The sequence below is a fragment of the Vulpes vulpes genome, chromosome X, assembly GCF_048418805.1.
Source record: "Vulpes vulpes isolate BD-2025 chromosome X, VulVul3, whole genome shotgun sequence".
Classification (NCBI taxonomy): Eukaryota; Metazoa; Chordata; class Mammalia; order Carnivora; family Canidae; genus Vulpes; species Vulpes vulpes.
In genome coordinates this window covers 36219596-36239195 of record NC_132796.1, presented here as the reverse complement: position 1 = coordinate 36239195, position 19600 = coordinate 36219596, and the positions used below count along the sequence as shown (strand labels likewise).

General features: G+C 40.9%; 1 protein-coding gene across 21 annotated transcripts in view; it reads left to right on the top strand.

The window, feature by feature from the left end:
• The first annotated feature begins 1519 nt into the window (after positions 1-1519).
• The window catches only part of CASK (calcium/calmodulin dependent serine protein kinase), a 351423-nt gene continuing 333342 nt past the window's right edge, over positions 1520-19600 (top strand). For 11 of the 21 annotated variants that reach the window (XM_072743847.1, XM_072743843.1, XM_072743837.1 and 8 more), the window contains exon 1: positions 1563-1791. In XM_072743847.1, coding sequence (XP_072599948.1) covers positions 1733-1791 — 59 coding nt within the window. In that variant the 5' untranslated portion in view covers positions 1563-1732. Of the gene's footprint in view, positions 1792-19600 lie in introns of all 21 variants that reach the window. The other 10 variants (XM_072743849.1, XM_072743848.1, XM_072743845.1 and 7 more) reach the window with 1 other exon arrangement.

The window sequence follows — 19600 nt, the reverse complement described above, 5'->3', positions numbered from 1 at the left end:
GATGACTTATGAACTAATTGGGCACTTGTGCTGTGCAGAGGAACAAAGACTTTTTTTATTGGTCCTTAACTGAGGCATATACCTGTCTGATGGCGTTGGCTCATTCTGCACATGCTCAGTTGAACAGAAATCTTCATATTGAATACAACCTAGCACAGCGGCAACACCCAGAACCTCACTCCTTGGCTGACTCTGTGCATCCACTCCCCCTAGTTGCATTTTTATCCTGATATGTCTAACATTTATAGGGAGTACAGGAGAAGGGTAGGTACTGAAAGCTTGGCGGTGCGGGGAGGCGACATACTAAGGGGCTTAAAGTGTCTGTCCCTGCCTTCCTGACCTGTCTCTAGGCTGTGTCTACTGAGGGCAAGCGCTGGATAAGAATTTGTCAAGTTTGGGGCAGAATGTGAGAGAAGCTTATCTCTAGGAATTGTCACTTATGGTTGCACATCTTCCTGGACAGTTTTTGTCTGGTTCAAATTCTTGTAGGTGGACGACCCCCACCCCCCTTCACCAGCCCTCATTTGCAATAAGGAATGCAGAATGGCACTAAAAGCATCCGCCGCCTAGCATGGTCTGGAATGACAGCCTCTCCACCTCTCTTTTGCTTTTTTCATTCATTAGGACCCTTTCCCAGCCTCTTTCCACAGCAAAAACTGGGCAAGGCTTCATGCGGTTACAAAAGAAGAGAGGGGAGCGGCCGGGGTTCAAGCGCTCGCCGCAGAGAGCCAAGAACGTGCATTCAGTCGTGGATCTTTTGTCCCTGGCCCCCCCTCCCCTCCCGCAGCTCGGCCGCGGAAGGGACGACCCGACCCGCACCCGCCTAAGCAGCTGCTGCCGGCGCGCCCCTCGGGCCGACCACCCCCCCGCGCCCCTTCTAGATCCCCGACGCCCGCCCGTTCGCCGTGACGTGGCCCGCGGCGCGCGCATGCGCCGCTCAGCCCGGTTCCCTGTCTCTCGGCCACCGCCTCCCGACGGGCTGGAGTGGGCGGGGCCTGTGGTTCTGGAAGCCGCGCGGCCGTAGAGGGGGAGGAGGGCGTGTGTGCGCGAGGCGGGTGCGCGGGGACTCGCTAGCTGGTCCGCGGCTGAGGCGGAGGAGGAGGAGCTGAAGGCGGCGGCCGCGACTCCCGCCCGCACAGACAGCCAGTCCCGCGAAGCCCCCTCCCACTCTCGGGCGGGCGGCGGCGGCGGCGGGAGGAGGAGAAGGAGGAGGGAGCGTCTCTGCCGCCGCCTCCTGGTCCCCAGCGCCGATCTGCCGCCGCCACCTCCCTCCGCGGCGATCCTCCCTCCATGGTCCTGCCGCGGCCCCCCTTGTAGCCTGAGCTGCCCCGCGCCGCGCCGGAGCCAGCCTCGGCAGAGGGAGCGGTCGCGGCCTCGCGGCCCGGGCCGGCTGAGAAGCGGAGAGCGCGGCGCCGCGCCGTCCCCGAGGATCCGCACGCCGGGCAGCGCGGCCCGAGCAGCGCGAGGAGCAGCGGGCGGGCGGGCGGCGCCGGGCCCGGGCCGCCCTCGCTCCCGCGCCCCGGCCCCGCCGCCCGCGCCGGGGCGGTCGCCCGCAGAGGAAGGCGCCGCAGTCTCCGGGCCTCGCAGCCCCACTCGAGCGAGCGTCCTCAGCACCGAGGGCTCGCGGGTCCTGAGGGGAGGAGGCGAACCAGGGGCCGGGCACTGAGCTCTTTGGCGCCCCCACCCCCGTTTTCGGAGCCCTCCACGCTGCGGCCGCTGTCCCCTCCGGACCATGGCCGACGACGACGTGCTGTTCGAGGACGTGTACGAGCTGTGCGAGGTGATCGGCAAGTGAGTCCCCTCGCGAGGGAGCGGGAGTGTGGAAAAATGCATTTCAGTGATGCCCGGGTTTTCCCGCACCGGCACCCGCTCCGGGCCTGCCCCCTGCCCTCCCTCTCCTCCGCCTCCCTCGTCCTCCTCACCCGGGCGTATTTATAGACGTGTACCTGGACCTCCTGGCGGGCTGGGGTCCGGGGGCTTCTCAGCGATCCTTGGAGGCCGCCGAGCCGAGGTCGGCCACCTCACGAGGCGTGGGGCCGGCCGAAATCCGCTGTCTGCATTTTATCTGACGGTTGCACAGGGACGTGGCAGACCCAATTTTATAGTTGCTTCCTGGGAACAGTTGGGTTATTGTTACCTTGCCTGTACCACAGACCATTAACGAAAAAGAGCAGCTTGCATTTCCTCTGCTTGCATGGAGTGACAGAGAGAGAACGTCCAGGGTTTTTAATTGTGGGGTGTGTGTCTATTGTGCAGGATATTAGATAGATGTCTTTGTGTTCACCCCATGCCCGGATTGGAGGGGGTCATTTTCAGACGGGGTGCGTTCAGTTTCAGCAAATTCCTCACCTGGTGTAGACCAGCGTGGAAAGAGTTGGGGGTATCCGAATTTTTAATGCCTCGTTATGCAATAACTGTTAAATCACTGTTCGAGGCTTCCCTCGACTGTTGTTGGGATGGTGGTGGTTCGTGTGGTAGAGCCGTCTGCTTTGAGTCACCAGGCTGGTCTAGAATATAGAACTGACAGTCCAAATGCTCATCCTTTCATCTGTGTTGTATAATTACACTAGGGAAAAGCAGGGAATCAGATTAATCACAGTGCTGATTGAGAATTAAATCTGCAGTTCCTCATCTAATTGTCCATTCCTTAAATCTGTTTTGAATAGTTTCCTTTTCATTCTTGTCAAACAGTATTCCAAGTGCACAATCCTGCTAATTTGCTGGTGAGGGAAAAGGCTGGCGATCCGAAGTTGATTTTCTAGTTCAGCGTGTGTGCTGTGCCTTGAGAAGTTGAGGAGATAAAATTTAAGAGCAATTTTTGCTTCTTTATGAAGGACTGCCAGGTAGCTTCCATTGAAATATTTTACCTCTTTTTGGAAGCGGTGCTTTATTGTCTATTTTAAGGTCCGCAGTTGGGAAATGAAACCAAGACCTTAGACCAGTTGGCTGTATCCCTTTTAAGTTGTCTGCAGTACCAGATTTCAATTTGTTTTTAAGTGCTGATAACTCATTTTTTTCCTTCTATGTTGAGGTATTACAGTGTTGCCTCACATGAGGAAATTATGGGGAGAGCTTGCTACACACTTTCCTCAGACCCAATTGATACAAGGACGCGTTACTCCTTGCCCCTATTGTTACATGACCAGCCTGTCTACTAGAGGAAGGATATCCAAATGTGCCCTGATAAAGTGCTTGTGGAAGTGCTCTAGAGCAGCGCTGTCCAAAAGATATATGATGCAAGACATATATGTAATTTTCTATATAAAAATTTTACATATATAAATTTTGTAATGATCACATTAAAAAATTAGAAGCAAATAGGTGCAGTTTTAATAAAATATTTTCTTTAGCCCACTAGATCCAAACTATTACTGTTTCAACATGTAAGCAGTGCAGAAATTATTAATGAGATATTTTACATCCTTTCTTTTGTACGCAGTCTTTGAAATCCAATGTGTATTTTACACTAACAACACCTCTCAATTCTGACACCGAGCTACATTTTCATCTGAAATACTTGATCTGTATTTAGATTTCATGACATTTCCTTTTGCAAAAGTAGATTCACACACCCAAGTTTTCCCAAACATATCTAAAAGTTTTCTAATAACCTAATCGATAGTTCTTTCTAAATTTAAATTGTGATTAATTAAAATGAAATAAAATTGAAAATCAGTTTCTCAGTTGGACTAGCCACATTTCAAGTGCTCCACAGCCATATGTGGATAACACCATTCTGTAGAGACAAACATGTTTGTTTGTTTTTTTTTTAATCTCCTTGGCTTCTTCATTCTTAGCACCCGGTGAAGGTAAATTAGGGTTTCCCAAAAGCTCCCGAATGATTGTGTGTGTGGGTGAATGATATTTGTTGTCTCTTAGTTATACTTGCTTTAAATGAGCCAGCAAAGTCATAATTGGAAAATGTGAAATTAAAATGTTAATTATATCGTGATGACGGAATATAGCCATCATTGGATCAATGTTAGTAACCGGTTCTGATTCCTTAAGGTCTGGAAGAGTGATGATATTATCTCTTTTGATATCAAAATGACATGGTCGGCATCACATTAGCACAATCAGTATTCTCCTGGCTTATAATTGATAGAATATTTTCAGGAAATACCTCTGGTAGAACTAAATTCATCTTTTCTGTTGCTTTAGAGCTGCATAAGAGTGGAAAGCAAGCAGATTCTGAGGTGATAGGTACCGTATGGCTCCCTTAAGTATTGTGAACCTGAAATCTCATTCATACCCTACAAAATCTGACTTGGTCAGTGCCATTTATAATGTGTCATTTCGTGAAATAATGAATTCAAGGTAGCCTTCCTGGTAAAGAACGTAATGATAGTGTTCCTCACCCTGTGTAAAGGTTGAAGGTTTCGCTGGTAAATTGTCTCAGCACATATTGATCTGGAAATTGAAATTCACTTGAGATTTTCTTGCAGGGACCTTGACAGCATACACTTTAACTTAGCATTTGTTCAACTCTAGCTTTAAACAGAAAGGCCTTGAAGATGTTCAGTTGTACTGGAAACCTTTTTGTTGATTTCTACCCAAGTTCTCTAGAATTGTGATTTTCTTGTATACCAAATTAGTATCACAAATTGTTTTTGACCCTTAGGTCTTAATAGGTTTAAATTTCCACTGAGGTACCTTAAAACGGATTTCAATTTTCAAGATCAATTGACCACCTGCTCACTCCCCTACCTCACTACTTACTGACTCATTCACTCATCCACTGCGAGAGAATCATGTGCCTGTTTCGTTAGGAATATTGGGAGGATGCCATATCTTCTTTTAGAAAATTCAGCTTGTTCCCCCTGTTTCTTATTTTTGAAAGTCTTACAAAAGCTCCTTTGAATGCCCATTGTTTCCATAACATTTTCCTGTGTGACATCTTTCAAGTGACTGAAACAAATTGCCAATGATGGGACGTTATCCTAGTCCCAAAACTTCTTGTCCTCACAAATATAACAGTTAGGGGGAAAGAAAGATTTTATGCAATTGCAGGAAATTTGTTAAGTTTTACGCCATGACTATTTACTATATCTTTTGCAAGTGTAAAGTTTTGAAGTAAGTGTACAATCAGTAATATTACATGAAGGAAATTTTAGGATGATTCATCCAAATTAAAACATAGAAATGCCTACCTTCATGGTACAGGAGTTTCTGTGCAAGAGAATAGCAAAAGGCACACCATTTTCACCTTGCATGGGTTGAATAGTTGCCCTGGGTTTAGGATTCTTAGTAATCTGTAACTTCTGACTTTCCTGCTTTGGTAGGACATATTCAACAATTGGAATGATGCAGCATGACCCCTGCTCAAGAATGACATGCCAGTTTGTGAGGCATGCTGAATTTGCTTGTACCTTGAGAGCAACTTACTGTATTTAATACAGTTTCTTATTCATGAGTCTCTCTACCTAGCAAACAGGGAGCTTCTTGAGGACAGGGAACATATGTATCTTTCTCCATTACTTAACACAGTGCCTGCCATGTAATGGTTGCTCATTAGCTATGGAATGAATTGAATCGTTTTAATAAAATCTCATTAAAAGGCAAAAAGCATGTTTATCAAACTCAGAGCAATTATTGTCCCAAAAGGCTGTATTAGTTTGAAGCAGTGGATCTCCACCTGGCTACATATTAGAGTCACCAGGGGAGCTTTTAAAAAAGATCAATGGCAGGGCCTTGTGTCAGAGCAATAAAATCAGAATCTCTGGGAGTGGGTATTGGTATTTTTCAAATGCTCTCTAAGTGATTCTAATGTGCAGTTATGATTGAGTCATTGGTTTAAAACTTAGGTGATATGTAATATTTTGGAACTGGCTTTTCAGAGGCTTACAGGTTTTGAAAAGTAGAACAAATGCTTTTTGGGAGGTATTGAAGCTGAGAGACTAAAACATGGATTTTATCTTCTGTGTGCTATGTCTCTGAGCCCTGTTGTGTAAGAATTTTGTTTCAGCCTGTGTTTGGCTTTGATTTCTTGGGTCTTTTAAGATTCTCATTGATTTATGACGCTCATCTAATGCTAACACAGTGACTGATGTTTGGAACAACACAGAACGAGGATTGCTTCAATAACAGTTGATGATGGCTGTCCACTACAATGACTTAATTTAGTATTAAGAGATTTATCAGTTAGTATGGATTGTGTTTGCACATATACTCTATTAAAAGAGTGTGGTTATGTTGCATATATACTTTAAAGTCCACACTTGCAATTCCGATAACACCGTTTAACAGAGAATTAAGTTAAATGCAGCCTTTAAATAAACACTGGGTTAATAATTTGTAAAATATGTGATTTAACATGACAAAAATTCAGCTGTTCTATTGCTACTAATTACGATGGCTTGCACATATATTGATTGGCCCACTGATTGGAATTTAGTACCACAGAGAAGAACATTACAATATACTAGAACATCTTTCTTGGAAATTTTATCTGGACATTGGAAATAAATTAGTTTTTAGTGTCTGGAAAAGTGTGAGCCTGAAGGAACCAGGAATTTACCAGAAATGAGTGACCGTTTCTTTAAAGAAGTGCTTGCTTGATCAGAGTGACAATTGTGTAACAAGGTAGAAGAAAAAGAAACAGTTACCAGCTAGCCTGTTGGTGGCCCAGAAAGATTCAAGCCAAGGGGGTTTAGCTGCAGTTCCACAGAAGAAAAACCTGTTTGTTAAACATGGTGTGGATGCCTGCACATGGTAGGCCTTCTGGGGAGTAGGTAAGCAGTGTTGATTCCTGATGATGGAGTTTGCTTCTGAGACCATTTTGGAGGAAACTGAGCTTTCCTGCTTGTGCACTACTTTGTCTTGAGTCTACTCATGACTGCTTTATACAGACTGCCCTAGGACTTGGAGTTTCTGAAGTGTTGTTTGCACATTGTCTTTATAAAAAGACTTCCTGTGAGTCCTTTGCCTTTTATGACTGTGACCTGCTTCCATGTCCTTGACATGTGCACTTCACCCCCTCCATTTTCCCTTTGAATTAGCAACAGTTTCACCTGACAAATTGTAGCTCTCCTGCACCTTAAATTGTGTTCCTGGATATTTCCTTTAAATTGAAAATTCTTTTACCATTCCCCAGCTCCACTCAAATTAAAGAAATGGGTATGCCTTCCTTTTTGAGATTGTTCTTGAACAATTATTGAAGTTTTGTAAACGTTTTCACGTTTTAAATTTGCCAGAAGCACTGTTTAAGAGAACTCTGACATAAGATTATTTAAAAGTAAAAACAAACATCTTTCATAACTTAATGCTGACTTCGTAAGGGGAATATGCCTTCTAACATTAGGCCCTTTACATATATTATCTCCTCTGATTATACCTGTTTTACAGAACACTGCAATTCAGAGAGGGGCAACTTGTGCGAGATCCCATGGAATTGCAGCTGGTTCCGAAGTCCATTTATTTCACGCTGCATTCTGCTGCCTATTCCAGTTGTCAAAAATGCTACATCTGGTTTCTTTAAAGTGAGGCCCATGCCTCCATTTTTAGAGTTTATTTACAGCAAATTTTAATTGTTCGACTTTCTAGTTCTATTTCCTACCCTTTCATTAGAGGTTCCATACTACCATTCATTGTTTCACCCATTTCATTTTTTTTTTTTTGTCTTTCTTGTTAATGAGACGTCAATGTTTGTCACCAAACTGATAAGTGTGCATTCTTTAGCAGTGGAAATATAGAATCTCGTCCATCCATCCAAAATACGATTTGTGGGATCCCTGGGTGGCACAGTGGTTTAGCGCCTGCCTTTGGCCCAGGGCGTGATCCTGGAGACCCGGGATCGAATCCCACGTTGGGCTCCCGGTGCATGGAGCCTCCTTCTCCCTCTGCCTATGTCTCTGGCTCTCTCTCTCTCTCTCTGTGTGACTATCATAAATAAATAAAAAAATTAAAATACGATTTGTTTTAGAACTTTTCTCTACACCTTTTACTCTCCAGGTTTTTCCTTTCAATTCCCCTGCCCTAACAAAATCGTTGATTAATGACGCCTAACTTGCCAAACCAGAAGTAATGAGGTGTCAGAGATAGGTGTTTGTTGGGAGTAGGGTGGGGTGCTTTCCACGGGGTGGTTATTCTTATATCCTGTGCTAAAAATCTTGCGATTGCTCTCACTGACTCTGAAAACTGTGCTGAACTGCAGCTGCTGAGTTGTAAGCATCTTGGCTGTCTGCCAGCACTGCACACCTAAATAGGCAAGTGACTGAGTTACTGCTGCAGAGCAGGTACCTGACCCCAGCCAGCAAGCCGATAGAGTGTGCAGCTCTTGCACTTCTGGTTTTATTTTTTAGTTGCAACTGACAGTGCAGATTCTAAAACCACCAGATATGGCTCTGAATTCATGCTACATGGTTCAAGGTATGACAGGACCTGCTCTCTTCTTTCTCTCCTGGGGCTACCCAGTGTCTTGGTATCCCCTCTTTCAAGCCAGTATCCCTTTGTCCACACCAAAAAGATTTCATGTCTCAAGCTAGTTGGACTTGAAGGAAGTTAATATATATTTGCAATGTTGAGATTTAATTAATTTTCTATTACTTTCTCTTTATAAATTGACTGGTCTTTATAAAATAAATTATATAAAATTAATTTTAAAATCTAGACCGTACAGAAGGAAATGAGTCTCTCTTTCCATTCTCCCACCAACCATAGCTCCATTCTCCAGAGGTAACCATTGTCCAGTTCTTGAACCTCTCTCTGGGAGGTCTTTATTTAAAAAACAGAATGGGATCATAGTAATTTTCCATTGATAAACACTGTCTCTGATGACCTTTCCATATCCATCTATGTCTCTGTTGAATCCTGTGTCCTCTTAAGTTGCTGCCCAGTATTCTGTGGTATGGATTGGTTACTGTAGCTTTGAGTTGAGTGCAAGTCATTTGCAGGTAGACAGTCTGGAAATGCTGAACTGGAGTTTGTGTAGAGACCTGGAATGACAGTTAAGATTTCGGAAGATTCACTGAATGAGTTCTTGTCAGGTGGCCGAGCTGGAGAGCTGTGGTTAGGTATGTAGCTAGAAGAGTCAGGATAGCTGGACATCACAGAAATTTTAAAGTGGGCAGGATCAATAATGTAAAATACCAATACACCATGATGGACGATGAAAAAAAGGCTCATTTATGGCAGAGAGGCAATTTAAAGTATCTATCAAAATAGATACAATGTTAAATACCAATTCATGACGTGACTGAAAAGCAAGGTTCTGTGCATGTTGGTAAGGCACTATTTCTCCATGAATCCATCTCAACACTAACTTATTTAGAGTAAAAAAAAAGGAGGGGATTTCTTTTTCGTTATAATTGTGTTCGGAGATTCTGATGGCTGGCTTTTAGGTAAAACCATTTGGTTTTCCTAAGATGAGGTATTTTTCATTCCTCAGCTGGTATATAACTTTCAATTAAATGAAAGCCTTTAATGAAATGACGTGGTAAATTTTAGATACTTTACATTTACTTTAAGTTCTTGTTATTAGTCAAACAATTCTTATTTTCTTAAATCCCCCCCCCCCCCCCCGGGGAACTGCATCCTTCCTTGTCTCAAGGTTTTGGGTCCCCATTGCATGAGTGTAGTTCACGTCCGTCTACCCTCCACTCTCTGACTAAATTTGTTCATTGGCTTTTTGTAGTTGTACACACCCATTCACAATAAGAAATGATTACTTTATTGCACTCAGGTCCATTTTTTTGTAAGTGCACATTATTTCATTTTAACATCTTGTGTTCTATCACTAAGCAGTTGCACATTATTTTTTCCAATCTTTATTTCTTTTAATACACTTTTTTTGCTTTGTTACCACTGTTTTGAATATTTGAATCATTTATAGTTTGGAATGATAACTGTGTTCTCTCTCTCTCAGTATAGTTTAATAATATCCAAACTACTATGTCAGGTCTGTATCTCAGGCTTTTAATTGTAATCCTAAGTTTAGTGTATCTTGGTATATTTGAATTTAAGATGGAAGTATAACTGCCTAGCTATATGCAGATTCTAATGTTTTATTAAAACACTCTTGATGTTATTAATTCAATTACAAGGTCTCTAGCCCTGCTAAAATGTGCAGATTACCATTATACCACTGCTATTTTATGGAATCTAATTTGTGTTTTTAGGAAACATAATAGATTTTCAGCCTTTCTGCTTACCCTTGGTATGTATTTTCCCCCTAAACATATGGATCGACATTGTTTTGTAGCTTGTGAGGCAGCCCCCTAAGATCTGATCTGGTAGTCTTCGGGCACAGTGTGGCCATTTTCTTTGTATTTATAGAAAGAATGATAGCCACTTCACAAGCTATTTGCATGGATTAGTGATTGTAAAGTGCAGCATACGTATTTTTTATTTCCAGAATGTCTCTGAGATACTCAAATTACTTTTGGCAGCTATGTAGATAAGTTTCAACAATTTCCAAATGTGCACTTTCTCAGTGCTAAACACAGGCTCTATTACATAAATAATATGATGAAATGAACATTCCTTCCTATCACGTGGGTAAAATTGTTAGTGGTGCTAACAGTTTCTTCATTTGTTCATTTATGCGTTCATTTCTAGCTGTGTGGCCCTGGCCAAATTAGTTAACCTCTCTGAGTCTCAGTTTCTTTATCCGTAAAATGAGGGTGATAATATATGCCTTGCAGGATTGTTGTAAAGACTGAATAACGTGATCTGTGTGAAAAGACTAAAAGTAGTTGTTATTTTAATTGCTATTATCATTTTTTAAAAGTAAACTCTACTCCCAACATTGGACTCAAACTCAAGATCCTGAGACCAAGTGTCTCATGCTTCACCGACCGAGCCAGCCAGGCACCCCGTTATTCACCAAATATTTGAGTTCTCTGGCCTCAATGGCAGAAGTTGACAAATGGTTCAGATCTAATATAATTAGACATTAAGTCCTGTTAAAGCCAGGGTTGCATCTGACTTGTTCACCTAGTACCCTCAGCATAACTTGGTAACTGACACATAGTAAGTACTCAGTTGTTGTTGAAGGAGCATTAAGTGAGCACCCGGTAGTAAAGACTGTGACCACCCAGTAGTAAAAGGAAGTTGGGAAAATCGTTACAGAGAAGGTCAGGCTTGAACGATTTGTTAGTCTTCTTGGGTAACTCATGTCATCTTTTTATGCCTGTTTCTTCATTTAGAAAAGGGAGCAGAGGAATACAGGTAGGGAAAATTGAAGAAATCTTTTGAAACTTAAAAAATGTTTATCCTTTTTTTAAAATAAGGAATCTTATTTCTTAGAGCAATTTGGGGTTCACAGTTCCTATTTTAGAGACACATATAAGATATATAAGAAATTTGAACAAAAAGGATAAAATTAAAGTTTTTAAGGATAACTTTAGGAAATTTTTTTCTTTTTTGGTTCTCAAATTCTATGGCTTGAGTGTTCATTATATGCTGGACAGAGTGTTACATTCTTCATATTTTTGTAATTTAATATTGGCCATCAGCCTTCCTTTGAGGCAGTCACCCTCTCCCCTTTTCCTGATGAGGAAACTGAGCAAGAGGGAGATCAGTAACTTGCCCTGAGCAAAATGTCAATAATAAATGGCAGCAGGGCAGCCCCGGTGGCTCAGTGGTTTAGCGCCGCCTTCAGCCCAGGGCCTGATCCTGGAGACTCGGGATTGAGTCCCACGTCAGGTTCCCTGCATGGAACCTGCTGCTCCCTCTGCCTGTGTCTCTGCCTCTCTCTGTGTGTCTCTCATGAAAAAATAAATAAAATCTTAAAAAAAAAAATAAACGGCAGCATAGGGATTTACACCTGGGTATATATGACCCATCTAAGCACCTGCTCTTCAGTACTGTTTTGGTGCTTGTCATTTAGTAGGAACAGAGACTGGTTGTCTTTTAAGGGATAGTCCTAAATATAAGACTCTAACATTCTGATTTTAGATGTTTCAGCAGGTTAATAGAATGCATTTTTTTTTTGGTAACAGCTTTACTGAGATGAATGTGTGTTCATCACTGAGATGTGATGAACCATACAATTCACCAATGTAAAGTGTACAATTCAGTGGAATTTAGTATATTCACAGATTTGTGCAACCATCACAGGAAATTTCCAAACATTTCATCACCCAAAAAAGAAAGCCTGTATACATTAGCTCTCAGCCCCATCTCTCCCTAGCCCTAAGTAACAACCAATCTACCTTCTATCTCTATAGATATGCCTGTTCTGGACATTGCTTATAAATGGAATCATACCATAGATGGTCTTTTGTGACTGCTTTGTCTAAGCATAATGTTTCAAAGTTCATCCATGTTGTAGATGTATCAGTATTTCGGGGTTTTTTTTTTAAAGATTTTATTTATTTATTCATGAGAGACAAGAGAGAGAGGCATAGACGTAGACAGAGGGAGAAGCAAGTGCCCTGTGGGGAGCCTGATGTGGGACTCGATCCTGGGACTTGGATCACGATCTGAGCTGAAGGCGGACGCTCAACCACTGAGCCACCCAGGTGCCCCCAGTACTTCATTTTTAAGGCCCAATAATATTCTATTGTGTAGATATACCACATTTTGTTGATCCATTCATCAGTTGATGGGTCATTGGGTGGTTTTCACCCTTTGGCTATCATCAGTAATCTGTGGACATTGACCTACAAGTTTTTGTATGGACATATATTTTTATTTCTCTTGGGTATATACGTAGGAGTGGAATTGCTGGGTGAAATAGTTATGCTGTGTTTAATATTTTGAGGAACTGCCAGACTATTTCCCAAAGTGGTCACGCCATTTTACATTCCCACCAACAGTGTATGAAGGTAGTATATAAGGGTTAGAATGGTTTTTAATCAGTTGAATGCTATCAGAGTTTGCCTATAGAGTCTGTTCAATACACTGCAAAAAATAAAAGTAAATTTTATGGGTTATTGGTTAACCCTTTATCTCACAGACCTATTTATACTGATTTTCATCAATTTTAGATATTATAGACCAAGGGTTGGCAAACTATCTGTAAACTATTAGATACTAAATATTTTAGGCTTTGTGAGCCATATAGCATCTGTCACAGTCAGTCAACTCTACCACTGTAGCATGAAGACAGCTATATGAAAACAAATGAGTGTGGTTGTATTCCAATAAAACTTTATTTACAAAAATAGGTGGTTAGATTTAGCTTTTGGGCTGTAATTTGCTGATCCTGTTGTAGATTAAAAATGAAACTGGAGCTTCTTGTCCAGTTCCTATTCTTGTTTACCATCAAGGTTGGAACATTCTTTCAGTGGTCTGAGTAGCCCCATAATGAGTAGGTTGTTTCTGAAAAATGTAGAGACCTTAAAGGCTGGTTCACTGAACGGTTTTCACTGTTACATGGGGAAATGCTATATGTTTGTTTTTTTGTGAGTTTAACTTTATTATTATTATTTTTAATGCTTTTGGATTCTTTTTTCAATCCTAAGTTAAAGGGAAGAGACCCATCAGAATTCTTTTAAGATTGTCTGACCAGAAGCAATATAAATGTGGAGTTCCTGAAAAAAAAATTTCCTTCAATTTGCTCATTGCTTGTAGAGTGGATAAAAATAGAGTGGAGAATGTACTAGAAATTTTCAGAAATGAAAGATTATTTAAAATATTAGCTTTAATAAAGTTGGGAAAATCAGTAGCTAAATCTCCATATTTAACTGTAGAGTTGTGATGTGCCATCTATGTATACTTTAGGACTTCTCAAAGAGTCCCTGATAGAGTCACTGTTTGGGATTAGGGTGCATGTGTGCATGTGACATAAACAAAACTTTTTCAGGTTCTATTTTGTGTTTGAAATCCACTTTACTCAATATATTTTGTGGTAGTAGACATACACTATTTAGAGTGCTTTGTGGCTTAGAAAAAAACTGTCATTGCCTCTTATGTACATAGGAAAGATAGTATTCTTTGAGCTTAGAGCTTTGTGTAATTTGTTTGCAAGACTGTTTTAGATTATAATTTTGGAGTGTTGTGAAAAGCTCCAAAGATTATGTTAAAAGAGGGAATTTTGTATCACAGCTTTTGTCTTTGCATTTGGGCATTTGACAGATGAATTAATTGTTCATAATGTGAAATTTCAGAAATGAGATAAGGAAAAGCCCAGAATGTATATTTAGGAAAGAGCCATATGCAGGATTTATGAATATTATAGTGTTCTTTTATGTAACTTCCTCAAATTTTATTATGACAGCAGTGTCCACATTTTAACAGTGAGCAAAATGAGATAGAAAGATCCTAAAAGTTGCAGTCTTTGATACATTTGGGCACTGACTCTAAATTCCCTAAATTTACAGAGCAGCATTTCATCCACTAGGTCACATTACATTGTCAGGTGGAAGAATGATCACATTGGAACCTGTTTAGGCCACTTATTTTGATGTAACTACTTCTCTAGATGAAACTACTGTCCTGCTTCAGAGGACAGTAGAAGGGTACCTTTTCCTATTGTAATGCGTGAACAGTATTATTTATATTGCGATTTAGGTTACAAGTTTTTGCTGACTTCCATCTGAGCTAATGTCTCAAAAACAAAATGGTCTACTTTGATTTATATAGAATATTTACTGGTCTTCTTACTTTTTTAAGAAGATTTTTATTTATTTATTCATGAGAGACAGAGAGAGAGAGAGAGAGAGAGAGAGAGGCAGAGACACAGGCAGAGGGGGAAGCAGGCTCCATGCAGGAAGCCCGACGTGGGATTTGATCCCGGGTCTCTAGGATCAAGCCCTGGGCTGAAGGCAGCACTAAACCGCTGAGCCACCCGGGCTGCCTGGTCTCCTTACGTTTAATATCATCTTAACTGGGTGTTTGTCCCGGCAGTAATATATGGCATTGAATTTGAAATGATCTTTTTAATAAATTTTTTTTCTCTAATTTAATCACTTGTAAAATAATTAGATACTTGTAAAACAAACAAGAAGGTGTTTTCACTGAGGGCTTTCTTTAATTATGTTTCATATAAATTGAAAAAAATTGTTACTCGAGTATTCAGATCACAGGTTAGAGTGAGAATGTAATTATCTCACATTATAATCAACTTATATAATACTTTTAAAAGCGTGCTAATGGGAATGGAAAAAACATCTACTGACCATATGCATTGTGGGTTTTGCTTCTTTCTTTCCTTCCTTCCTTTTTTTTTTTTTAAAAACATTTATCTCTTATAATGGATGTGACACTGATCTGTGTAAGTATCTATTCAAATGAATACATTTTCATGATCGTCATTGCAGGAAGAGCCTGGATATCTGGAGAGAGAGATTCTAGGCTCACTGCTCTACTTTTTGGATTATCTCCATTAATAGTATTTCTCCATTGCTAAGTGTTTCTATTGTACTGCTGGAAGGGATCACCATACTTCCATAATCTATGACCCACTTACACTAAAGGTCTAGTATGCTTTAAATTGCCACCTGATTAAAGTTCAGGCTTCTTGGTTAGATCTGTGGGAGTGGCTTCAGAATTAGGCCCATGAATGTGAACATGGACTTGAAGATGTTATTAGAATAATGTTTTTCCCCATGAAGACACATTCGTAGACATAGTCCTAAAAAGACATGTAAAAGTTGGACTTAATAAATGCAGCTTAAAAGTTACCAGGAAATCCTTATATTAAAGATTTTTAAAAAGATAACGGTGACAGATTAGTTTGTTTTCCTCAGTTTCTTCATCTTGTAAAAGACTGTATTATCTATCTCATTAGATTCTTATGAACATGAAATGACAATTCTTTAAGTCTTAAGTTATCTTACATGTATTATTTTGAGTTTATTGAGATGAAGCACTTCTAATTAGAAATGGGCTGTGTTGAATTTTCTTTGATTTTTGCAAGAATCATTTACCTTTGTCTTTCATACTCGTATTTTGTTTGATTTCCAGAGCTTAACACTTCTCAACTCTTTATAGGACTTAGAACATGCTACGTGAAGATGTTGAATAAAGAGATCTGAGGATGAATTATGTGTATTTTACTGGTGGGACAGTGTTTACACTGAAGAAAAAAAATCCTGACTAGTGTGTTTCCCCTTGTTTCCCTTTGAATTATTTAATTTTACTTGAGCTTTGAAATTTGGAATTTTCTACAGGTAACAGATTTCTGTGGCCAATCAGATGGGAACTGTGGCAGCTACTTAAAATACTGAACTTAAAATACTGAAGGAGTAAGGTCTATAGCAGTGGCTCTCAAAGTGTGGCCCTCATTCTGACCACACACAGCAGTATCACCTGGGAACTTGTTAGAAATGCAGATTCTCAGGCCCAAGCCTAGCCTTACAGATAGGAAGCAATGGAGGTGGAGTCCAGCAGCCTGTCTTAACAGCCCTCCACGGAATCCTGAGGTGCACTCTTGTTAGAGAACCACTGATTTGGAACTCTAGATCAGGGTTTAATAAACTATGGTCCATGGGCCAAATTGGCCCACTCTCTGTTTTTATAGTTTTTGGGGGAATGCTGCCATGCCCATTCATTTGAATACTGCCTATAGCTGTTTTCACACTACAAGGGCAGAGGTGAGTAGTTGCAGCAGACACCACATGGCCTGCAAAGCCAAAAATATTTACTCTCTGGTGCTTTACACAAAAAGTTTGCTGATCATTGCTTGAGTTGAAGCCTTGCTACTGCTTTCTTGCCCATTTTACCAAACTGCAAATATCTGAAATCAGTAGGTAAACATCTGGTTTTTTGTTATTGTTGCCTTTACACCTGACCCTCATTTCTATAAACCCATTCTTCTCTCGGATATCAAACTGTAACTCAGTGACTAGAAACCTGTGAATGAAAATAATACACAACTGTGTCCTCTCCTTCTATGTTTGTTACTGGTGGTAGCCTGTTCAACACTTCTGTGACATTTTCCTCATTGATTCTGCCCTGATATGTTCTTGCTTCTTCTGCACTTCGGTGTAGCCTAATTACCTTTTATAGTCTTCATTTCGCCTAGGTCTTACTGCCTTTTTACTTCAAGAGAAAGCCCACCTTGTGGCTGCTGAGTTTAGGAATTCACAGGAGCCATTTGTTGTACTCTAATTTCTACCTGAAAATTTTTTATCCTTGGCCTGGAGTCCTATAGTCACTTGTACTTTATAAGGATGTTTGTGAGTGCATAAATACTGAATATTGTGGGTAATCCTAGAATGTTTACCGGACAAGTTTCCATTAGTCTTCCCATAACTGAGGATGGCTATTTCTATCTTAGTTGGAATATCATCTTCTTTTGTTCTTGCTCTCTGCCTTTAAGATGATTGGTGGTCAGTGTCATATAAAATATAAGAAGCAAATTTTAATTTTTTTCTTATTGATGCACTTGGAGTCTTTCACTTTACCCACCCCACTGAAGGAAGTGTAGTAGCTTTTTTTAAAAAGATTTTTATTTACTTATTCATGAGAGTCACACACAGAGAGGCAGAGACATAGGCAGAGGGAGAAGCAGGCTCCCTACAGGGGAGCCCGATGCAGGACTCGATCCCAGGACCCCAGGATCACGGCCTGAGCCAAAGGCAGATGCTCAACCACTGAACCACCCACGTGCCCAGCTTTTGAAAAGCCTTCACACCATCTCCATTAGCTCTAGTAGCAAGAGCAAGCAAAAGTATTGTCTTTGCATCTATGATTCCATGATTGTTTTAAGTTAAGGAATATGACTTGGCCAAATGATCTTGGGCTTTATCACTGGTGAGTTTGTTTGGTCCATGATTTTTTTCAGTACATTTGGATTGAATACTTTGGTCAGGGAAGACACAGGAGATAGTGAGCTTGAAATTGGAAATGATTGAGCGAGACCTTTCATTTAGGCTTTCTCAATCAACTTAATTCATACCTTTTGCCCTGCTTACTCATGCCAGAGGCGAGGTACAGTGAGAGAGGGTCAGGCAAAGGCCAGCCCTCAGTGTGGTTACTTAGGTCTATTGCCAAAAGCAACCCATCTATAGGAGAATTTGAGCTTTACTGTGTTGTACAATACAGTGTGGACATGCAGTGTTTCAAAAATTAAATTGTTATTTATAGCAAAGAAGAAAATGTGAACTTTTAAAAAGAGAGCAGTGTTCTGCAGCCTTATTGTCCCAGTCAGCACAATAGCCACCCACACGAATCATCTGAACAACCTCATCATTTCTGTTTTATCTACCTGAAATAGGGGTCAGAGGTGGGTGGTGATGAAAGCTTGGGAAATCATGCCACGCTCTAGGCAAGAGAAATGCTCCAGTAACTCTTGCTGTGTTGGCCTCCTCTTGTGTGCATAGGAGTCTGGGACAGCCCTGTGGAGCTGGAGGTAAGCTTTAATCCCTTTGTTCCTTGGCAGCTGGCCGTGCTTGGGAGCTGGGTGCTATTACCCTAGAAGCAACTCTTGTAGACAAGTTCTGCCAAATGCGTGGATTTTGACCCATTTTAAAGGCTATAATGTTCAGACTGGAATTTCTTAGTAGGCACAGAGTGTCATTTAAGGGTGCTTATGCTGCTGGGTAAGGTCCATTATGAAATCATGTAACAAGGCCTCCATGTTACAGAAACTTATTGTTGGAGCTTGTGTATTTTTGAAACTATGTATTTCTTTATATTTTAAGCTTCATTAGGTCAGGATACATGGCTGTCATAGTCATAGCTGTATTTCTACATCTAGGACACTATCTGGCTGTCCATAGTAACATAGTCGGTGTTACATAGTTGTTGAGCCAATTTAAAGAAGAGGAAGTAGCTGAACACATTGGAAAAGATAAAATCTGACCCGTAATGCACAGTCAGGAGTTCATATTTTAATTTAGTGCCAATATTTTGCTGCTTCAAAAACCATCTAATTCCCAGACTGTCCCTTAGAGATAGGTTAGTAGATACAGAATTGTACATAGTGCTGAGAATAATGGTGGAATCCTGAATAATACTTAGCTTCCCTGGTTGAAGATTGTGGGCATAATTAAACTGAATGAAGAAAAGTTTCTAAGGCATACCGATCTGTCTATACCTGCTTCCTCATTTGTAAAATGGAGACAGTAGAATCTACCTGATGGGATTGTTATAAGGATTAAATGAGACAGCGGTTATAAAGCACGGTTCCTAGGCTTCACAAGTGCTCATAAACACCAGTTGCTTCCATCATCCACAGTAAGTTTTGAGAGCTTCCTAAGTGCCTGGCTCTACACCAGTGCTTCCTCCTTCCAAGTGTTGCACCAGTCTCCCTTTCCCCTCTCCTTGCTGCCTCACTCCTGGTTCCATCTGGGGCAGTCCTGAAGTGGGGATTGACCTTCAGTCACCTAGCCAGTCCCACCTGACCTTGAACAAAGTTAAGCAACCAGCTGCTAAATCCCACCATCTGCCTAATACTTTAGCTACTAGCCAGATGTGGCTATTTAAAGTCAATTAAAATTAAATAAAATTTAAAATCCATTGACTGTTTTCCCAATGATTTATAAATGGCCAACAAACACATGAAAAGGTTGTCAACATCTTCAGTCATTAGAGAAGTGCAGATCAAAACCACAGTAAGCTACTACCACTTCACACACTCTATAGGATGGCTGTAATTGAAAAGACGAATAATAACAAATGTTAGTAAGGATGTGGAGAAATTGGATCTCTCTATACATTGTTGTTGGGAATGTATAGTCTTGCAGTTCCTCAAAAAGTTCTAGTTACCATA